Below are 21,336 nucleotides of genomic sequence, written 5' to 3' on the forward strand. Positions count from 1 at the left end.
GGGAAGGGGGTTTTAACACTAGCACCGAGGCAGAGCCCTAAGTGGGAGAGTCCTCGGCTCATTTGTTAGGGTTAGGGTTAGGGTTGGGGTTAGGGTTAGTCACCTGAGGACTCCGATAACCACCCTTGGTGTTGAAGAATAAGATACTCTGGCCAGGCCCAGGGACATGCCTATTCCTGGAGCCTCAAGTAGAATGAGTTCTTCCAATGCACAAAGCCGACCGAGAATGGGGGACAGGGCACGGCTGCTTTCCGAGACAATACTCTGCATTGTCACCAGCAAAAAGGTGAATGGACACTGGGTGACGAAAACTGGACTCACGAGTGATTCTGATGGTTCCAGGAGATAATATATATAAAGAACTTACGATATGGGCTGGCGTGTTGCAACAGCTCATAAATGCCATCTGTCTGTTATTTCTGTTGTTGCAACTATTCATTGGCTTCCCATCACCCCCAGAATAAAGCACAAACCCCGTAAGACGACCTTCGGGTTTATCCTCGCACATCTCACTAGCCTTAATTCCTACCACTCCCTGCCTTGACCGCTTCTCCCCGGCAACAATTTTAGGAAACTCTCTCCCCACATTGTGCTCCTGGAGTCCTCTCTGCCTCGATGCCCGCCACGGCTACTTACCCTTTAATATTGGGGTTTGGTGGCCACTTACATGCAAAGGACACTCCCCAGCCAGCTTTAATCTCTGGCGCAGACCTTTCTCCTGAGCTCCAGAGCCCAATATACACACACGCCGCTTCAGCTAGTGGGCTAGATTGGTCCATCTTAAAAGGGGCAGTACCGTCCCCTGGTGGGAGCTTTGGAAATTTTCACAAACGTTTTTTTGGCTGCTACATTGATTGGAGGGCGCTATAGGCGTTAGAGGTCTACTTTTAGGAATGAAATCATCTTTTAATTAAAGGGAAATCGTTTGAATCCTAATGTGTTTTTGTATTCAGATGCTGTGGTGTAAAAATGTATTTTAGTCTGGGCTGATAAAAAATAATATATTGACAAACACTTGAACTAAAGTTTTGATAATATGGTTAATCGGAGAGAAGTGGAGGTTTAAAGGAAGATCATACTTAACTACACATGCTCTATTCTTCATGGAAATACGCAGGTTTCTCACTTATCCTGCTATTCAATATAAAGACTAAGGATTCTCTTACTGGGCTGCTTCATTATGGAGTCTGTTTTTAAAATCACCGTTATGAGGTTTAATTTATGTACAATGAAATGCACCCATCTTAAAGTGTACAGTTCAATGAGTTTTGACAAATTTACGCACCTGTGTAACCACCAGCACGGTCGTGATCTAGAATATTTCCATCAATTTCCTCCTGCCTTTTAGCTGCCAGTCCCCCTCCCATGGCCCCAGGCAACCACTGATCTCTGTCACCATAGATTAGTTTTGCCCTTGGAGAATTTCTATAAATGAAAGCATACAGTATGTATTCTTTTGCATCTAGCTCTTTCAATAGCCTGTTTATTTTATTTTCTATAGAGGCTATTTATGTTTACGTGTGTGTCATAGTTTACACATTCTGTTTTAGATAACTGTAGAAAATCATAAAACAAGAATAGATAGAACATAGCAATGGTTCGTAAATTCCACTTATAATCCGCTATTTCAGATGTCATTGAATTGAAAATCATGGAGTTTTTAATATGTCTTTTCCTACTTCTAAAAAATTTACTTCAAAAAGCAGAAAGACCCTCAGAGTAGCTTTTCATTTCTGAGATGTCATTTACAATTCACTCTGTCTCTTTGGAGAAGGCTAGTTCCTAAAGCCAACCCCAGGAAGAGCAAAGTATACACAAGTATACTTTGACACCAGCTTGAATCACCTTCTGTCACCTACGCACATCTCTGTCTTCTCCTGAAAAAATCTAGTCCCCTTGTGTGTTACAAAGCTCACTTGACAAGCTCAGCCCAGCCGGCACGCAAAGGACCATGGAGTATTATGTCCCGTGGCAGCAGGAAAAGGGTGTTGAGCCAGTTCTCACACCAGATGTCCCCTCAGCTCAAAGGGTAGAGAATCAGGTTCCATAGTGTCCAAGTCTCCTGCCACCTGATCATAGATTCCTCTTGGATCCTCGTACTTCTCCTCCGGCCAGTAGAGGTCACTGGGGCCCTAACAGGCAAAAAGCGGAGTTAGAACCATGGAAAGATGCCCTGCGGGACACCATCACGGATCTGTTCAACTTCCCAGAAAAAAAAAAAAGAAGTGTTTCAGATTTTAATTATGGAAAAAAATCCAACATATACAAAGAGGAGATCAATTATAATGAACTCCCATCATGAACCCCCATGGGCCTACTACCTAACTTCAACAACATCAACCCTTGATCAGTTGATTTATCTATGTCTCTATCTTCTTATCCCCCACCCCGCCAACTGGACTCTTTTGAAGCAAGTCCAAGATATCCCATGATTTCACATCAGGGAAAGAATCTAAGTGTCTGAAATATAAAACTCCATGATATCAGCTATGGCAATCGTGGAATGTGAGTCATGATTCTGTTAGTCTACGAATTTCCAAAGCATTTCCCCCATCAAAATAGACGAGAAAAAAAGACAATGAAGGGCGGTCCTTACTGGGGATGTGCTTTGTCCTAAAGCTGGGAGAAACTGGTTGTTTTGGCTCAGCAAGCTTTAGAGCAGATTGGCCCATGATCCAGATAGGGCCTGCCACCTGCTTTTGTACTGCCCGAGAGCTAAGAATGGTTTTACATTTTTAAATTGTTGGGGAAAAAATCAAAAGGATAATATTTATGACAAAGGAAAACTATATGAAATTCAAATTTCGGTGTCCAAAAATAAAGTTTTATTAGAACATAGCCACACTCATCCATTTATGTATCATCAGTGGCTGCTTTTAACCTACAATGGCAGCGCTGAGTAGTTTTTCTTTTTTTTAATTTTTAATTATTATGGATACACAATAGTTGTACAGTTTTGAGTAAGACTGTATGTCCCACAAAGCCCAGAATATTTACTGTCTGGCCCTTCGCAGAAAAAGTCTGCAGACGCCATCTGTGTTTAGAGGGCGCACGTGGGCCAGCACCATGGACAGCGTTGTGTGCACGCTATTTCCATGCGGGCGGGGAGCTTCCGTCTGAGAACAGAGTCCCATATGGGATCGTGTTACGGAGGGAAATCCTTGGCCCAGAAGTGCCAGAGCGTTGGCCAAGACCACACAGCAAGTCAGGGGCTCCGTCCCACCTCCCTTACTGTGCGACAGGGTGGGGGTGGGGGACTGCTGGTCAACGTGCCTGTCTGTCGTTTTGCCGCCCAGCCAACATCTCCACTTCCCTCTGGGCTCTCTGTCCCTCTCCCACCGTCTGTCCAGTGAAGTGAGTAGGGCTGGCCCCTACTCCCCGATTCCGTGGTGCGCACTGATCCAGGCCTGTCCAGTTAGCATATTCTATCCCCTGCCTCTGTGATCGGTTCAGCGGTGACCAGTGACCCAAGCTAGACCAATAAGCGTCAGCGCTGGGCATTTGAAGCTATTGAAACAGAGGTATCCTCTTTCTCTGGAGATTTCTAATCTAATAGGATACAAACATGGATTTGCTAGGGATATTTTTAGGGAGGAAAGTCTGAGTCTACCTGGGCCTGAAGACAATTCTGTCCCTTGACTTTGCAATAGAGTGAGCCAAAAAATCCTCTCTCTCCCTGCTTAACCAGCATAGTGGAGATGATTAATTACCCCAGGAAATGCGCACCCTCCTTCCACAGCGACAGAACCGTAGTGAGGCCGAGCCGGGGTACATGTCACAGCCTCCTTCGCAGTTAGGTGTGGCCACGTGACCACGTCCCCACCAGCAGAATGAGAGAAGAATGTACCGTTTCTGGGCCTGGGCCATAAGGTAGGGTCGTGCCTCCACCTCTCTCTTTGTCCTTTTCCCACTGGCTGAAACCCCCGGTGAACTGGCCCACCCGCGCAGACCCGGACGAGGTGCTGGGAGACGGCAGAGGAACACAGTGGAGAGAACTTGGGGTTCAGAGTAACCAGGTCCAACTGGGCCACTCACCTGTGACCGTGAGAAAGAAACGGACTGTCTTCTTTAGGCCACTGAAGTGTGGCCAGGCCTCTCTGTCACAGCAGCTGGCTTACCCTGACTAACACGAGCAGTAGGAGGTGGGCTTCCGGCACTACCCCAGAGAGACTTCTGCTGACTCAAAGCTCCTCACCGTGCGCGCTTCATCGTAGAGCGGTCCCCAGGCCCCGGGCGGGGCGAACATTCTTCCCACCTCATCGTACAGGTGCCCGGGAAAGGCCACGCCCTCCTCTCCAAACCCTGTGAAACCTGGGGTTGGAGCGGAAGGAAAGGATAATCAAGGCACCCAGCCCGGGGGTCTTTCTGGGTAGGGGGCATCCCGGTGTGGTCATGACTCACCCTCCTCCGGCATGGGGGGCAGCTGGGGGACGAAGTCGCTCATGGAGTGGTAATACGGCTCTGCTTCTGTGGTGCTAACCTGTCACACACATGCACACACAAAACACACACGGTCCCTTCCGTCCTCGGACGCCACAGCTCCTGGACAGGGCGGGGACTAGCTTGAAGCTAACAGTGGCATTTTAGTCACTGTCAGTGCCCTGTCGGTGGGGCTGTCCCGACCACCCTGCTCACCCTGGAGCTTTGAGTGTCCCGGTCCCCGGTCCACTGGCTCTCCGCATACTCGTTCCTGACGCGGTCCTCCTCTGACCTTGCAGGAGGGAGGTGTGGAGAGCGGCTGGGCGTTGACCCTCTGCCACCTGTCACCCCGACCCTCCTCCCTCAGAGTCTTCTTTGCAGAAAAATACCTCCACTTACCCTGCATCTGTCTTCTCGGAGACGCCTGAGGGAAATAGGAAAAAGGGGTCAGAGACCCCCGTTCAAGCCCACCTGGCCCTGAGAAGACCTTCAACGTACAGCAACCCCAGGGGTCCCCATCACCCTTGCGTCTCCATCCTGGCAGGCAGGGGGTCTCTCCTCACCCTTGGCAAGACGCTTCAGTCTCCGCTGCCAGAGGAATCCCCCAACACAGGAGGCATTGGAAAGCAGCAGAAGACCCCCGACAGCAAACAGCACGGGCAGCAGGGGCAGCCCCAAGGGTCCTGGGGGCAGAAGGTACCCCTCGGTGAGCCCAAAACAACTGGCTCTAGGCCCAGGGAGAGACTCTGTCCCTGACCAAGCGGAGTCCCTCTTCCAAGGTCAGAGAAGCAGAGGGGCAGGGGTCCTCCTCCCCATCCTTCTTGCCACCCAAGGACAGGTGGCCCTCTCTCAAGTCAAGCCATTAGCAGAAGGTTTTACCTTTGCCTGAACCCTATCTGTGGATTCAGGAGGGAGCTTCAGCTCCTTAGCTGGGCATTTAAGACCTTCTAGGATCTAGCCTCTTCCCACATCTCCATCCTTTGTCCACTAACCATAGACCCTGGTATTGGACCTTCCAGCCACACAACCTAACCGCTGGCTGTTTCCAGAATCACTGGAGCAAATTCACACCTCTGAGCTTTGGAACAGTCAAGTGTCTGTCCTCAACTGTCCTTTCTTCTCAAGCAAACTTCTACTCACCGTTCAAATTCTATCTCAAACACCTTCTTTCCACTCATCCCATCCCAGCCAGGCTGACTCCTCTGCCCTATTCCTGAGGACAAAGAGACATCTCTCGGCTTCCACTTCCCCATCGTCCACTAACAGCACTTGTTTTTCTTTTGGGGAGACAGCCCCTCCCCAGCTCGCAGCCTCCAGGGCTCAGGCCGGGCTCCACGGTGGGCATGTGGCGGTAAGAGCTCCCCTACCCTTTCCACAGTCATGGGAAAGAGACACGTATTTGACCTAAGGTGGCTTTTTGCCAGAACATTTAGGACAATTCTGCTGGCTGCCAAGAAGTGGAACCAAAGCCGGAGGTGGGGGAGGGCTTCTTCGCCCTCTTCATGGAAGGACCTGAGCAAGAAGCCACCAAGACACAGGTAAAGTTGACAAAGGGTGAGACGCTGATTGCTGGTGGAATTTCTGAGCGCCCGAATCCAGCCACACTCAGACTTTTCAATTTCACAAGCCAAGCAATTCACTCAGTGCCAACGACAGCTGGACTTCTGTCACTGGCAACCTCCTTCTCAGGCTCCGATGGGGACTGTCTGCCAAGCGGTTGTAATCCCCGCCTGTCATACCCCCACTCTCAAGCACTCCCCTTCCACGCTGACTCCGCGTTGAGCCGTATCACTGGCTCTGGCCAAGGAGACGCCAGCAACTGCGACAGAATCAGAAACTTGCAAAGTGCTAGTAAATGGGAACTTGCCCTCTCTTGCTGCTCTTGGGACCCCTGTGGCCATCTCCATGTGAACAAGCCAAGCAGAGACACACGGCCTGGTTATTTCCTTGGTCCCAACCAAAAGCCAGATGACTGCCTCACACATGAGGAGGTGCCATCCTTGACCGCGCTGCCGGCCGGCTGCAGAGATGGTTCGAGTCCGCCCAGCCCCGACCTGTTCAGCCAGACTCGTAGAATCATGAGAAATAAGTTCGTTGTCATAAGCACCCACGTTTGGGGTGGTTTGTTACGCGCCAAAAGCAAATGGATACAGGCTCCTTACAGCACACAGAGCTCGCTAATGCATCCAGAATTAAACCGAATCAGAAAGACAGGAAATCTATCAGTCCAGGCAGGAGGAAGGGCCAAGGAAGGACATGGTGGGGGTTTGCAGGGACAGAGCTAAGTCTTAAGGAGCTGTGACTACCAAGCAGCGGAGGTGGGGTCAGAGACCAGGAAGTTCCATCTCAGGGGAAGGTGGGGCGGATTCAGGGGACGGAGGACTTACCTGCAGGTGGCTGTTCTGTGGGCACCTGGTCATCAGATTCTCCAGAAGTCTGGTCCAGGCCTGGGGGGTGGATATAGAGATTGTAAATGAACATCAAGAATCTGAGCTATAAGCCTTCAACATTTCTCAGCCTCTTTTTGAGCTTTTCTCATGAGAACTGGTATATGGCTTCTTAAGAATATTTCAAAGGGAGCTAGAAATTGCTGGTAATAATGACAATACTATTAATAGCAATTCTAATGCTAATCACAATAATAATTGATGAGTGCTTTATGGCGTGCAAGATCCTTTTCATGGATTATCAATTTGTTGCGTTAACCAAAAAAGACTCTGGGCTCTCTGTCCCTTCACAGAGGTATAAGTTCTAGAACAAAGGAGGTTAGTGCAGCACTTGATGTTTCAGTGCTCAGAGGGAAGACTAGCATGGGAGGGAAAAGGTCAGGGAAGACTGTAGGGGTGGGAAAGTGTCCTTACTTCCATGGAGAAAAAGGTTGCTCTGTCAGGAAGGGGAAGACAGAAAGAGGGAGTTTCGTGGGGCAAAATAAACAGAGAGTGGGCAAGGGCCATTTCTTTAAATGAATAGTGAGTTAGCACCTACTTTGTACTGGGCTCTTTTTTTTTTTTTTTCAGACGGAGTTTCTCTGTCTCTTGCCCAGGCTAGAGTGCCATGGCGTCAGCCTAGCTCGCAGCAACCTCAAACTCCTGAGCTCAAGTGATCCTCCTGCCTCAGCCTCCCTAGTAGCTGGGACTACAGGCACCATCATGCCCGGCTAATTTTTTCTATTTTTAGTTGCTTGGCTAATTTCGTTCTATTTTTAGTAGAGACGGGGTCTCGCTCTTCTTGCTCAGGCTGATCTCGAACTCCTGACCTCAAGCAATCCTCCCACCTCGGATCCCAAAGTGCTGGGCTCCCAAAGAGCCACTGCACCCAGCCTCATTTTCATGGAATTCAAACGATTTTCTAATTTCCCTGGGTCGCTAATCACATTCAGACATTACAGGTCGAAGGTGAAAGGCTGGTCTCTGGTTTTCATTTGTCTGAGTTTCAATCTCATTTTTACCTCTTCCTAGCTGTGTGACCCTAGACTATTTGCTTAACTGCTCTGGGCCTCAATTTCTTCATCTGTAAAAGGGGAATAATAACAGTATCCACTACACTATACCACCTTATAAGTCCTCTGAGGAACACTCCAACCTGCCCAAGACTGTCCGTTCCCACCTGGGGTAGTGACGGGAAGCTGGGTCCCCTTGTCAGCCAGTCCACTGTCCCCCAGGGCATTGCTGGCCAGCAGCCAGACCCTGTATCGCGTAGAAGGCTGCAGCCCAGTCAGTGTGAAGGCGGTGGCCTGGGGTGGTAAGACATCCACATAGTGGAACCCTGGAGTCCCCAAGGCCTCATACCTATATGACAGGGAGGACAGTCAGTTCAGGAAAGCGCCCCAGTCCCATCTGCTGCCACCCCTTCCTGCCTTGGCAGGGACCCACCTGATGCGGAACCTCTGCGGCAAGCCCCCATCAAAGCCAGGCTTCCACTCCAGCCCCACCGCGTCTGGAGTCAGGCTCACAACCTTTAATCCCGATGGAGGATCAGGGCGGCCTATGGGGAAAAGGATGGAGGAAGTAGAGGATACAGAAGAATTCTAGAAGATTCCTTCCAGGTTTTTCCTAAGAGTGATTTTAAATACGCAGTTAATTCTCATTATTCGTGGTAGTCATGTTCTATAAAGTCGCTGTGAACACTGAATTAGCAAAGACCAAACTCTTGCTTCTAGGGGAAATACAGGGTTAGGTTTCTTCGAACCTCTTATCACAGCATTTTCATCAGTCAATCGATACGCGATCTTGTTTTATGTGTATTTCTGTTTCAAGACACCTGTTTACCATATATCGTTGATTCATTAACATCGAACTCATGGCTAACGACACTACAACTCATGCCTGAACGAAGCTTATCCAACACAAGTATTTTCTCTGTAAGGTACATCACAGCTTAAGGACTCTGAACAGCATTTCAGCACTGTGCCGGGGGCCAAGTTAAACAGCAAAATCTCTAACAAAAAGCACAAAAGATGCAAAAAATCATAGCACTAAATAAACCACAGAAAGGACACATTTTTTACGTATGAGAACAGAAACGAGAAGGCAGAGTGTCGCCTTGTTCAGTCTTAGCCAAGAACATGCACATCAGGTGACTCAAATTATTTGCCACTCTGTACACGTCCTCAAATGACCACAAAAGCACCATGAGTATTGATTTTGGCATTACAAATAAATTTTAGCAACTATTACTAGGTGAATTTTTGAATAATGAGGATCGACTGCAAATAATGAGGATAGACGCACACACACAGACATGTACGTTCCTTATAAGGGATTTTTTGTGCCGATCTCACATCCGTTCCCCTCATTTCTTCTGGTTCCAACCCCTAAATTTCCTTTGCAGAACCACGTTCCCACATTCTCAGGCCGCATGTTTCTGATGGAAGTGACTCCATTCCCAGTAGGAGGGACATGTGACTGGGTCTGGCCAATGAGAGCATTGCTTTCCCCTGGCAACGTGATTGGTTCAGAGACGAGCGGCAAGCCAAGTAGAGCCAATGAAATATAATTCCAGTATTTTCATACCACTGCCAGGAAAAGAAAGAATTCTACGTCCTCTGCAAATCCTAACAGACCACTCTGAGGAGCCTTAGAATAAAGCCAACGCATAGAAAAGCAGACCTAGGAGATGGAGAGTTCTTAATGACAGCTGAACCGGGATCCAGCAACCCCTGAAAATCTACTTTTCAGTTACTTGAGCCAATAAGTACCCCCTCACCATTGTGTGTGTGTGTGTGTGTGTGTGTGTGTGTGTGTGTGTGTACATGCGCGTGCATGTGTTGTGGGTTTCCTTGAAGATCCAGTCCCCGTTAGGATTTTCAGGGCTGGCAAAAACTCTACCCTCACATAAACAGGTCTCAAGTTTCAGGAACACTGGCAGTCTGGGGCCAACCAGGGACTTGGGAATCGACCCAGGGAGCAGCCCCCTAACACCCTCACAGACCCCTCCCACCGTACTGATGCTGACGAGTTGAATGTTGATGTGGTCCGAGCCCAGGGGGTTGGTGGCTGTGCACGTGAAGAGGGCGTAATCTTGGGCTGCAGACACGTTGGCGATGGTCAGGAGACTGCTGTGGACTCCCCCCTGGTGGTATGTGTGCTCCGTGTACCTGGAGAGAAAGTGGGGCGGGACTCAGGGAGGTAAACTGGGGCTGGGGGTGCAGAGCTGGGGCTGGAGTGCTGCCTGGCTCGGCCGGGGTTCACCTGGGATCCTGGAGATCCAAAGGGACTCCATTTTTGGTCCAAGTGAAGACAATGTTGGGGACACCTCGGGCACGACAATGGAGGGTGGCAGAACTGGTGCTGTCTCCCGCTGCAGCCACTTTAGTCAGAGGAGTGGGATGCTCCACCTGGGGGGCAACTAGGAGGGTTCGAGGGGTCAACATGAGGCATGTGGGAGGACACGAGAGCTGTGGGCATAGTGGCAGGCCTTGGAGTCAGGTGCTTGGGTGTTACCCACATCTGACAACAAGACGGACCAGCCCTCGGGCTGGAGGTGCCACCCCATTGTCCGCGATGCACTGGTAAGCACCAGCCTGGGCCAGTTCAGCACGGTGGATCCGCAGACGCCCTGTGGCTCCCTTTGACATCTTCTCCATGCCGTCCAGGCTCTGGTCCTCCTCCTCTTCCCCCTGGAGGCCCAAGACTCAGGAGTTGGCCACCTAGTCTAACCCCAGATCCATCACTCCCAAAACTGTGTCCCTTCGGTAGCCTCATTCTCCCAGCCACAATCACCCTCCACAGAGCTATCAAAGAAAAATTTATCTTGTCATCCATCTATCCATCTATCCAATCCATCCCTTCACCCACCAGTCCATCCACTTACCCATCCATTCATCCAACCACTCATGCTTGGAGCCGTCCATCCATCCATTGACTCATCCATTCATTTAACCATCCACCTATATGTACCTTCATCTATTTATCCTTCCATTCATTAATTCATTCACCTACTCATTCATCCAACCATTTGTCTTCCTTCTGTGCACCCATCTATCCACCCTTGTAACTCTCCATCCATCCATCCCGTGTATTCACTCATGCATGTGCACACTCATAAATACGTGCATCTGTTGATCTACCTAGTTTATCCATCTCTCCATCTCTCCTTTGATCTATCCACCCATCCATCTGTCCATCAGTTTATCCATCATCCTCCCAGACAGCTTTCCACTGATAGCGTGTCCATCCATCCATCTCCTCTCTAATAATCTATCTATCCACTCATTTCTCTCATTCAATCATCTAGCCACCCACCCACCTATCCATTTATCCATTCATTCACTCATCCATCTGTTCTTCCATCCACTCCATCCATCTACCTGTTCATCCACCCACCTACCTGTTGACCCATCTATCCATCCACACACCCACTCCCCTGGCTATCCAGCCACTCATCCACCCATTCATTTGCCATTGAACAAATGGTTATTAGTTTGTGGGGCATGCTGTGACAAGTATATAGCTATACAGGGTCATATACATTGTTGTCCCCACTCGCAAGGAGCTCACAGTCAGGAAATCACATCCCATGACCCCACCTCCCTTCACCAAAGGCTGGGTCCTCACCAGCCTCTCCCAGTTGAACATCTCCGGGAGGATGGGATTGGCATCAACGGTGCAGACTATGTCCACAGAGCCCCCAATGTTCACCTCAGTGGGGTCCTGGAGGGTGCGGATGGTGGGAGCATCTGGTGGGAGGCAGGGGCTTGGGGAAGGCATTTGGGCCCAGACAGGGCATGGTGGGAGAGGGCCCCAGATGTGGGGGTGTCTTAGAGGCATCCAGGAAAGTTATGAGTGTGAATACACCCTGCCCTCTATGCAGAGCACTTGGAAGACAGTTCTTAGGGTTAGTGTGGTTGTCCCCACCCTCTACTATGCCTCTGTGATAATTAGAGTAGGTTGGGCAAGCTTCCAGATTCGTGTGGGGGTGGAGCTTCCAAGTGGGTTCGGCTCCCATGTAGGCGGGTCCCTCTCTGGGCAGAGATTCCACATTGGGTCTCTCTAGTGGGAGGGATTCCACGGTGGGCGTGGTTACATCTCAGTTGCAGCCTCCAGAATGGGTGGCTGTCCCTGGGTGGGTGGAGTTCCCGCACTAAGGAGACCACAGGGGGCAAGGTCCCTTGGGTGGGCGTGGTGTCCATGCGGCGGGGCTCCCAGAGCTCCCGGGTTTCTAGAAAGCGGAGGGGGAGCTCACAGTGCACGTCCAGATGCACTAGCGCCTCGGCGGTGCCCTCGGAGTTCTGGCAGTGCAGCTGGTAGAGGCCGTCGTCGGCGCGGGTCACGTTCCACAGTTGCAGAGCCCCGCCAGACAGGATGCGATGCCGGGGGCCGCCAGCTGGGGAAGGCTAGGGTAAGGGACCTGGCGGGCCCTGTCATCCCAGGGACCTGCCCCCCTCTCATACCCACTTCCCGCACCTGGACTGAGGCGGTAGCCGCGGAAGGTCCAGTTGAAGGCCTCGGGGGCGGGATTAGCGGACACTGACACCGGCAGCAGCGCCCCGCCCTGCTCCACCGCCGTCACCACCAGCACCTGCTCCCCCAGGAACTCCGGCGGGTCTTCACAGGGGGCGCGGCAGGGAGTCAGGATCGTTGTTAAGGTCGGGGTCAGGGACAGATTTGAGATCAGACACAGGTGCGAGGGTTAAAGTTAGGGTGACGACTGGGTTTGAGTTTAGGGAGGAGGTAACAACTAAGTTCAGAGCTGAGCTCAGGGGCAAGATTCAGGAAGGAAGTTAGGATCCAGTGCAGGAAAAGTGTAGACGCCAGGGTCAGGTTTAAGGATGAAGAGAGGGGTCAGGATAGAGGACGAAAGCAAGATGGGGGTTGGGCAGGATAGGAGTTGGTCCAGAGCCAGGGGGGCAGGATAAAGGTCAGGAAAGTTTCAGGATAGGGGTCACGGACAGTGTCGAAGTGACGAACCGAACCCAGTAGTTTAGGGTCAGGAGAGCATCAAGAGGGGTTCCAGGCCCAGGCACGTACACAGCACGTTGAGGCGGTAGAAGGAGCTCACGGTCTCGCGGAGCTCGGCGCTGTGGGCGCTGCAGGTCACGCGGTGGCCGTGGTCGCGGGATGACACTCGTAAAAGGACGCTCGTGGCGGCGGCGGAGCCTTTGAACGGGGCGCTTCTGGGCGGCGCGGGGACGCCCTCCAGCCTGTGTGCCCGGCAGAGGGTGGCGGGGTCGGGCCAGGGCTGGTGCAGGGGTGGGACTAGAGCCAGGGCAGGAGAGCTCCCGGGCAGGCCGGACAGTGGGGCGGGGGCGGGACAGGGGTGCAGAGCAGCGTGGCCAGAACCAGGGACGGGCCTCCCGGACTCTCACCTCTCCCCTTCCTTGTCCCAGGACAGGTTGACCGGCGGGTTGCTGCTGATGCTGACGCACGTCAGGTTTAAAGCTTCCCCCGGGCGCAGCGCGGACGCGTTGGCCAGGATGGTCAAGTTAGTCGGCGGAACTTAGAGGGCGGGTTGGAGGAGCGAGGCTCAGGGTGGGGGGTGGGGGGCGGCCTGGTCCTCGCCTCCCCCGCCCGGCCTCGCCCTGGCTGCGGCTTCGCCGCACCCCTGCCCCCGCCCGGCTCTGGCTCCCTGCCCCGCGCCCGCCAAGCCCTGCCACCGCCCGGGCCGCGCGCGCCCTCACACTGCACCACCAGCCGCGTGGACGCGCTGAGCTGGCCCGCCTTGCACGTGAACTTGGCCTGGTTGTCCGACGGACCCGTGACCAGCACCAGCTCCCGGGAGAAGGTGCTCCCGGACTTCTCCAGACTTCCCAGCTGCACGCGCCGCGGCTCCTGGGGCAGCCGAGGCTCCTGGAGCCCCCGCGGCTCGGTCACGGGGCGCGAATCCTGGGGGCCGAGAATGAATGGGGACCGCGGGTGGCCCTGCCCTCCCGCTCAGCCCGGAGGCACCCGCGCTGTGTTGGTGGCCGCCAGCCCAGACCGGGCCTTTCTGTGAAAAGGAAAAGGCGCCCCCACCGCGGGCACCCGGCCAGGGTGGAGGCGTCCGGAGTGGAATTGAGGACCCCCCGCCCCCGCCACTCGCGCCCCGCAGTCTCTCCCGCCTGCCCCGCCACCTGCAGTCCCTCAGCCCCACTCCCCCAAATCTATTCCTGTATCTACCAAACGCCACGTGCCAGGAAACTCCCTTGAAATTCCCAAGCCTTTCCTAGAATGCCATCATTTTTCTCCTATCCTCGGTTCTTTTTCTTAAAACGCCCATTTTCCCCAAAGATTTCCTTTGACCTTTTCCTAAATCCAAGGGCCTTCCAAAAAATTCCGAAACCCTCCCGAAAATCCCCAAGAACCCAAGTTTTTAACGGAATCCCTTGAAACCGAAAAAATCCCAACCAACCCCAAGAATCCAACCAAACAAAAAAAAAACCCAATGGCAATCCCGGAAATCCCAATCTCCCCCCAGAATTTCCACTGGCTTCCCGGGATTTTTGCAGAATTCTGTCAGAATTCCCTTTCCTTTTAATGGGATTTCATTTTCTTACCTCCAAATCCCAACACTTCAACTGAATATTAATGAATTTTCAATGTTCTGTGGAATTACTAGTCTTTCTCCAAAATTTCTAGCCTTTGCTCAGAATATCGTTGTCTTTTTTCCTGGAATTTCTAGTCTTTCCCTAAAATTCCAAACATATCCCCTGAATTCTGAGATTTTCACCAGAAATTCCTCCAATTTTAATGGAATTAATTACCTTTACTCTAGAGTTCCCAATCTTGATTCCAAATTCCAATTTTTATCATAGAATTCTGAGTTTCCCCAGAATTCCCAGAATATTCCTAGGATTCCGTTTAATTCTCACGGCATTCGTGTCTTTTCTGATTTTCTGCCAAAACTCAAGAATCTCCAGTATTTTTCAAGAAATTCAGGTTTCTTTCCAAGCTTTCCCAAGATTCTGAAGGAGAGAGAAGGGGCCTCCTCCTCCCGCCACATTCCTGGCCACCCCACAGCCCTTTCTTGGCACCAACCTTGTACCAGGTGAGGGAGGGGTCTGGGTTGCCTCCAATGGCCAAACACATCAGCCTCACCCGGGTCCCAGCCCGGTGGCTCTGCCCCTCTGGGGGTCCCTCAATCCATAGCTTCTGGGCAGGATCTGGGGGGAGAGGAAGGAAGATTGATTTTTTCTCTGCGCTGGGACCTGAGGGTCGTGTCTCTGAGGTCTGGGGTCATTCCTGGGCCAGGGTAGGGGCTCACATTTCACGTTCAGGGTGAGTGACTTCTTGAAGGTCTCTTTGGTGAAGGCCTCACTGAAGGCCTCACAAGTGAGGGTCAGACCGTTGTCCTCCCGCCGCACTAAGAACGTCAGATTGGACATGGTGATGTGGCCGCCATGCAGGCCCTGACAAGAAGTCAGCTTCAGACTTGGGGACTACAGCGCCCTCCTCCATGGTGCCAGGGTCTGGGTCCACCCTAGACCCCAGCAGGGACTCATGAAGCACCCCCATCCCCTCCTCCGTCGGACCCAGGAGTCCAGAGTGCCAGTCCATGCTCCTCAAGGACCAAGACCTCCAGGCCGCAGAGTCCTGCCCTCCCAGCTCCACAAGCCGCGCCCTCAGCCCCCTCCTCGTCAGCCCCAGGAGCCTGGCCCCTGGCCCCGCCTCACGTCCATGACTGTCTCCTCCGTAGGCAGCAGCTGCCGCCAGCCCAGCCACCATCGCAGCAGGACCCGTGGGCGACTGGACTTGGTGACACAGGAGAGCGTCACATTCTTGTTCTCAGACTGGGATGTAGATCCCAGGATAGTAATGGCACTGGGAGGAACTGCAGGGACAAAGGGACAGAGGAAAGACACTAGGCCAGGCTGGCTGCCTCACAAACCAGCCCAGACAGACTGGCAGGGGACAGGGAGCAGGAGACAGGGGATGGATGGTGAGGTCTTTGCGTCAGATAGGCATGATTTGGGGGCACAGACAGATGGTCCTCTGGGGCATGGACTGACAGATGGGCAGCTGGCACCGGGACTCACAGGTGACCTGCAGCGTGATGCTGCGTTCCTGGGTCCCTGTAGACACGCTGTTCTGGGACTCACAGCTGAGCCGCGTCCCGTGGTCTTCCGGCCTCACGACCATCACCAGCACACTGCGGGCCACCGCCTGGGTGTGCTCTGTGCCCCACGCTGTGGACACAGGCTGGCCATTCTGGGGACAGACACGTGTTTGGGTCAGCTCCTGCCCCCGCCCCCCAACCCCCATGCTTTCCTCTGCTCACCTTCAGCCACTGCAGCGTGGCTAAGGGATTCCCGCCGCGGGCCACGCAGGGCAGCTCCAAGCTCTGTCCTGCCCGCACGTGCCCCTCCTCCAGGCCTGGCCACTCGATGACAGGGGGTCCTGGGGGGACTGGGGAGCAGCGGTCACTCAGTGGGCCTGGGGAGCCCATTTGGTCTTTCCAGACTCCATAACTCTCCTCTGAGCTCTATGTTTCTCCTCTGAGAGCCTGAATTTTCCATTATCCCTGTGACTCCCCAGGACCCCCAATTCCTGCTCCCCATCCTCAGTGCCCATAACTGGCTCTGCTCTCCACTTACACAGGACATTCATGGTGACTGAGACCTTGATGGGGGTGTCCAAAGCTGGGCTGGATCCCTCACAGACCAGCAACTGCCCATTATCTGAGCTCTGGGGTGTCACCCTGGGGTGGGAAGTTCGGATTCTAGAGTCAGAGTCATCATCTGAAATTTGGGCAGTCAGGGTGAAAAGGTGGGGATCCCAGGTCCCCACACCTGGCCTAAGTCCCCATGCTGATTTCCTCTGGGCTCCAGAGTTCAACGGGAGAGATTTGGGGGGTCAATAGTGAAAACTGGGTCCCCCAGAGGCCCACACCTGGCCAAAATCTTTGTGCGTGGTACCCTGGAATTGGGGTCCCATGAAGAAGTTTTGAGGGTCCCGGTGAAGAACTGGGTCTCAAATAGTCATCCCTGACCCGAGTTTCCATGCTTGAATCCCTGTGATACGAGGTTCTCATGGGGAAATTTGGGGATCAGGGTGGGGAGGGGCCCCCCAACTTCCAAACCTGGCTGTGGCCTCTGTGGTGAAGAGTTTCTCCTGGGACCCCTCATTCACAGTGGCAGAGATGTCAGATACCGTTTGTCCACCTTGGGGCAACAAGAGGGCTGGAGGGGTGCTGAGTTCCCCCCGGGGTAGATTCTGGGGAGCATGTCCTGGAAGTCCTCAGGGCAGGCATGATGTCACCTCCCTCCCGACCACCAACTCCATCCTCCCGCACACTGAGGACTCCCTGAATGCTGGAGTCCTCAGGGCTGGCTGTCTCCTCACCTCCTTGGTGGGTGGCATCATGCACCCGTCACACCAGCTTCTCGTTTCTGCACCCCTGCCACAGCCCATATCTCTGTCTGAGCCTCAGCCTAGCCCTCGAGCCCCAGGCCAGCAGCCCTGCTGTCTCCCGGTGGCCTCCCCAGGGATGTCCCCTCCCAGGTCCCTCGCCGGCCTCACCAATTCACCCGCACTCACTCTGGAGGAAGGTGATGTCGGGTGCCGGCTTCGCGTCTCCAGACACACAGGTGACCTCGTACTCTTGCCCAGCTACCCAGGTGACTGTGCTCCCTGCCTCAGGGGTCAGCTGCAGCACCTTGGGGGGGACTGGTGAGAAAGGAGGTGAGGTCTTGGGCTTTGAATCTCCTTGCTCATGAAATGAGTCCCATACCCAGAGTCCAAGCAGGGAGACGCGGGGGGCTTGGGCTCCTGGGTCCTGGTGCAGGAGAAGACTTGTGGGTGCTGGGGGTCTCTCACCCGTACCCAGGATGGACAGGATCACTCTGGGAGACACGAGTTCAGGGCCCGTCTCCGAGCGGCTGACCTGGCACTCGTACTCTGCGTCATCACTGAGGTCACACGCCTCGATGTGCAGATGGAATTCACCTGCAGGTGGGGCCCCAGGTCAGGGCGACAGCCTCTGCCGGTGGCTCAGGTTCTCAGGCTCTGATCACTTACCTCTAGTAGGGTCTCCTTCCAAGCGGTACCTGGGGAAGCCCGGGATCCTGGGGTCGGGGCCCAGGAGTAGCCCATCTTTGGCCCATTGCACCACACTGCCAGGGGCGCGAACCCCGCACTGCAGCTCCACCGAGGTCCCCTCCACGGCCGTCAGGTTTTTGGACAGGGCCCAGAAGCCTCGGGGGGCTGAGACAGGAATTGGCAACTGGGCCAGGCCTGGGGACAAAAGGGAGTCACTAGAAAAGGGCAGGGCGTCTGTCTAGGGAACACGAGTAAGAAATGAGGGCCACTTGGCACCAAGCGCAACGCCAGGGTCCCACTCACCTGTGGTCAGCAGCCCCATGAGCAGCAGAGCAGCCCTGGCGGAGGTCTTCAGGGCCATCCCAGGTCCTCTGGTGGTGGCTCCGACAGTGCCCACTGCCTGCCACCCGCGTCTGCCTCTGGCTCTCTGGTCCCCCTCTCCGGGTGTCTGCTTCCTGTTTCTCTTTCTGTCTCTCTTTTTCCTGTCTCTCTCACTCTTGTTCTGTTTTCCTCTCTCCCAATCTCTCTGCGTCTCTGCCTCTGTCTCTTTCTCTTACTAGCTTTCTCTCCCTATCCATAGGCTCTTTCTCTCTGAGTCCCCCACCCCACCCCTCCCTGGTCTCTCTCTCTTTCTCTCTCTCTCTCTCTCTCTCCCTCTTATCTTTTTTCCTGCCACTCCTGCCCCTGCTCCCCTTCTCTCAGCACTCAGAGTCCTGCAGGCCCCATGAGCCCAGGAGAGCGATGAGGCTGATGTGGTCAGTGGCAGGGTTGGTCTCCGTTCTCTAACCCAGCCTGAGCTCGTCCTCCCACTGCTGCCTCCCCCAGGTGCCCTCCCCTGTCCCCAGCTCCCGCCTCTGACCCGGCTAGGCCCCGAAATCCCCCGTCAGCACATGCCAAGCACATTCCTCGGTGCCTCCCCGGCCCCCATGACCCCAAGGGCCTGGCTTAGTCTGGGAATATGAAAGAGGTCAGACCTGGGCGGTCTCCCAGCTCAGCGTGGGGAGCAGAGCTGGGCCCTCCAGCTCTTCCCTGCCCTGGTACGTGACGTGGGCACGTCCCTTCCTTCCCCGAGTAGACACCGAGTAGACACCGGCACTCGGTGACGTCAGGGATCTCTGCTGGGGAGCTGCAGGAGTGTGTGTGAACTGTGATCTGATAAGCACGTGGAGAGTGTGTGAGTGTGCAAAGTGTCGTAGGGGGGCGTGTGCGGGGCGTGGGCAGAGTGAGTGGGAGGGAAAGGCAGGGTCCCAGTACGCCAGCCCTCCGCGTGGGGGTAGCAGTGAGCCCCGCGTGGGTGCCCTTTGGCAAGGGCTGCGTGACCTTCCTTCTGTCTATTTCTTGACATCTCTCCTGTCTCTTTCTTCCTTCTCCATGTTTCTCTCTCTCCCTCCCTCGACCCATCTTGATGTATCTTTCTATCTTACTCCGTCTCCTTGAAATTCCTCTCCCTCTTGCTCTCTCTCTCTGCATGAAGTGGTTAAATCGCAGCCAATCTGTGACTATTTCGCTTTCTCTCTGTCTCTATGCCTCTACATGGCTCTGTTTTTCTGTCTTTCTGTCCCAGTTCTCGTCTCTGTAACCCCTACCCCACCCCACACTGTCTCACACTCCAGGAGCTCAATAAATATTTGTTCTCAGTCACCCTCTGACTGTGCGTCTTTCTCCTGTTTCATCTGTCTCTGAGTCCCCCCTGACTGTCACCTGCCAGCATTTTCTAGGCATGTGCTAGTTGGCCGCCCTCCCTGCCCAGTGAGCATGCGCACACTCACACGTGGTGAGCTCCTGCTTACTTATCTCCTGCGGGAATGGGAACTGCTCGGTTTCTCTCCCTCCCGGCTACCCCTATCTGGTCCTCCTCCAGGCAGACGAGGCATCTGGCGCGCGCCCCCACGGCTCCATCCTGGGTGCCCTGTCTCATCTGCCTTCTTCCCTCCCATTATCGACTCCTGCCCTCCTGCCGCATTGCCTCTCCCAACTGCCCCCACGCCTCCTGGGAAATGGGCTGGATGCTGAGCTGGGGTGGGGGCGGGGTGGGATCCGTCGTAAGGGCCCTCGCCAGATGGTGTCCCTGGGCACCAGGGCGTAGAGCTGGCAGTTGCTGGACCCTTAATTAGCACAAACCTGCCACCCTCCACCTTGGCTGTTTTCCTTCTCCGCATGCTCCTGGGACCGTGGGCTCAACATCTTTCCACGCCCGTGGCCCCAGAGGGCCAGGAAGAGGAAGAAATATCAGGTGTCTGGAAAAACAGGCCTCAGTACCTGACTTCCTCTCCAAGACTCAGGAGTCCTGGCCCCAAGCCCAACCTATTTCAAAATCCAGCCACTGGATCTGCAACACGGAAGCCAGGAGTTCAGGTTCCCAACACTAGGGGTCTGGGACCCCAAGACCCTCCCCTCTCACACCCAGGAGTCTCACTCATCCCCTTCTCACCGAGAACCCGGGAGTTCAGGCCGCCAATCCTCCCCCGCTACTCCACACACGCACGACTTAGGCCAGATGTTCACTGTCCATTTTCAAATCCTCCTGGGCCGTGTGGGGGCGGGGAGAGATCGGTGGTGAAATCGACTGACTCTGAGACTTAAGACCAGATATCCTGACTCCCTGCCACCCGCTCCCGAGCGCACCCCGCCGCAGTCAGGGGATCTGGGAGTCGAGTCTCCAACCCCTCAAGGAACCCAGAGATCAGGCTATCAGCTTCTCAGCCGGCAAAGGTCTGAAACACCGTCCCTCACAATCCTGGAAATCCAACCCCACCCCCTCACCCCTCCCGGCCTCTTACAAACGCAGGAGCCTGAGCCTGGGAGTGAGTGAGAACCTGGCTCCGGCCAATCTGGTGTGAACAACTGCGAACCTGAATGTGGACCCCCAGTTCCTACAGGCCCAGGAATGTCAGGCCCAGGGTCCCAGCCCCCAGCCCTCCTTCGGGGGGCGGCTCCGGGTCCCTCCCACCTGCTGGCCAGCTGCGCGGCGTGGGAACGCCCCAGCTGGGCTGCATGGAGCCGTCAGCACAAGCTGCGCCGTTCCCAGCCTCCCGCCCGCCCGAGCCCGGCACCGCCGCCTCCCAGCCGTCGCCCGGCAACCAGGCCGAGGGGCCCGGCCGGCCAAGCAGGCAGAGGGGTCCTGGGAAAGGAGGGGCTGGCGGCCTGGATGCCTGGGTTTGGAACGTGCTGTGCCTTGCAGTAGTAACAGGGCAGCAGAGGGGTATTTGGGGTGGGGGAAGCTAAGCTCCCTTCTGCTCAGGGTCCCAGTTGCCCCGCAGGCACCCGAGTGCCCTCTTCCCGACCCCCAGGCCCAGGGGAGTCCCAGACCCCGCGTCCCCAGGGCGCGGAAACTGGCGAGGCCCCCGGGGCTCCCATTTATAGCTCCGTTTCCACCCGGCGCAGTCCCTCCAGGACCTGGGCTGAGCAACTTTCTTCCACTCCCTCCCTTCCCTCCTCGTCACCCCCATGCCGCCCCCTCCAC

At 54.5% G+C, this 21,336-nt stretch overlaps 1 protein-coding gene across 1 annotated transcript; it reads right to left on the bottom strand.

Moving 5' to 3' along the window:
* Positions 1-1,830: 1,830 nt before the first annotated feature.
* NPHS1 (nephrosis 1, congenital, Finnish type (nephrin)) lies at positions 1,831-21,322 on the bottom strand. Its single transcript, XM_012651493.1, has 30 exons — positions 21,317-21,322; positions 20,305-20,341; positions 17,853-18,068; positions 17,658-17,780; positions 17,373-17,501; positions 16,915-16,996; positions 16,430-16,533; positions 16,114-16,241; positions 15,872-16,043; positions 15,509-15,666; positions 15,100-15,244; positions 14,874-14,998; positions 13,538-13,742; positions 13,226-13,355; positions 12,888-13,060; positions 12,324-12,464; positions 12,103-12,243; positions 11,475-11,596; positions 10,366-10,537; positions 10,110-10,266; positions 9,864-10,015; positions 8,292-8,403; positions 8,026-8,207; positions 6,807-6,866; positions 4,983-5,102; positions 4,819-4,843; positions 4,636-4,711; positions 4,402-4,480; positions 4,196-4,311; positions 1,831-2,132 (listed from the first exon to the last, which is right to left on the bottom strand). The coding sequence occupies exons 1-30, from the start codon at positions 21,320-21,322 to the stop codon at positions 2,001-2,003; spliced, it is 3,720 nt and encodes a 1,239-aa protein (XP_012506947.1). The 3' UTR covers positions 1,831-2,000.
* Between the last annotated feature and the right edge of the window lie 14 nt (positions 21,323-21,336).

This window comes from Propithecus coquereli, unplaced genomic scaffold, assembly GCF_000956105.1.
Source record: "Propithecus coquereli isolate 6110/MARCELLA unplaced genomic scaffold, Pcoq_1.0 Scaffold358, whole genome shotgun sequence".
In the NCBI taxonomy this organism is placed as follows: Eukaryota; Metazoa; Chordata; class Mammalia; order Primates; family Indriidae; genus Propithecus; species Propithecus coquereli.

Bases quoted from the DNA above. Each gene is read 5' to 3' on its own strand.
- NPHS1 (XM_012651493.1), bottom strand. The intron at 16,534-16,914 runs GTTTGGAAGTTG...TTCCCACCCCAG, and splicing joins ACCACAGAGGCCACAGCCAG to GGTGACACCCCAGAGCTCAG. The intron at 13,356-13,537 runs GTGAGGGCGCGC...CCGCCCTCTAAG, and splicing joins CACGCGGCTGGTGGTGCAGT to TTCCGCCGACTAACTTGACC.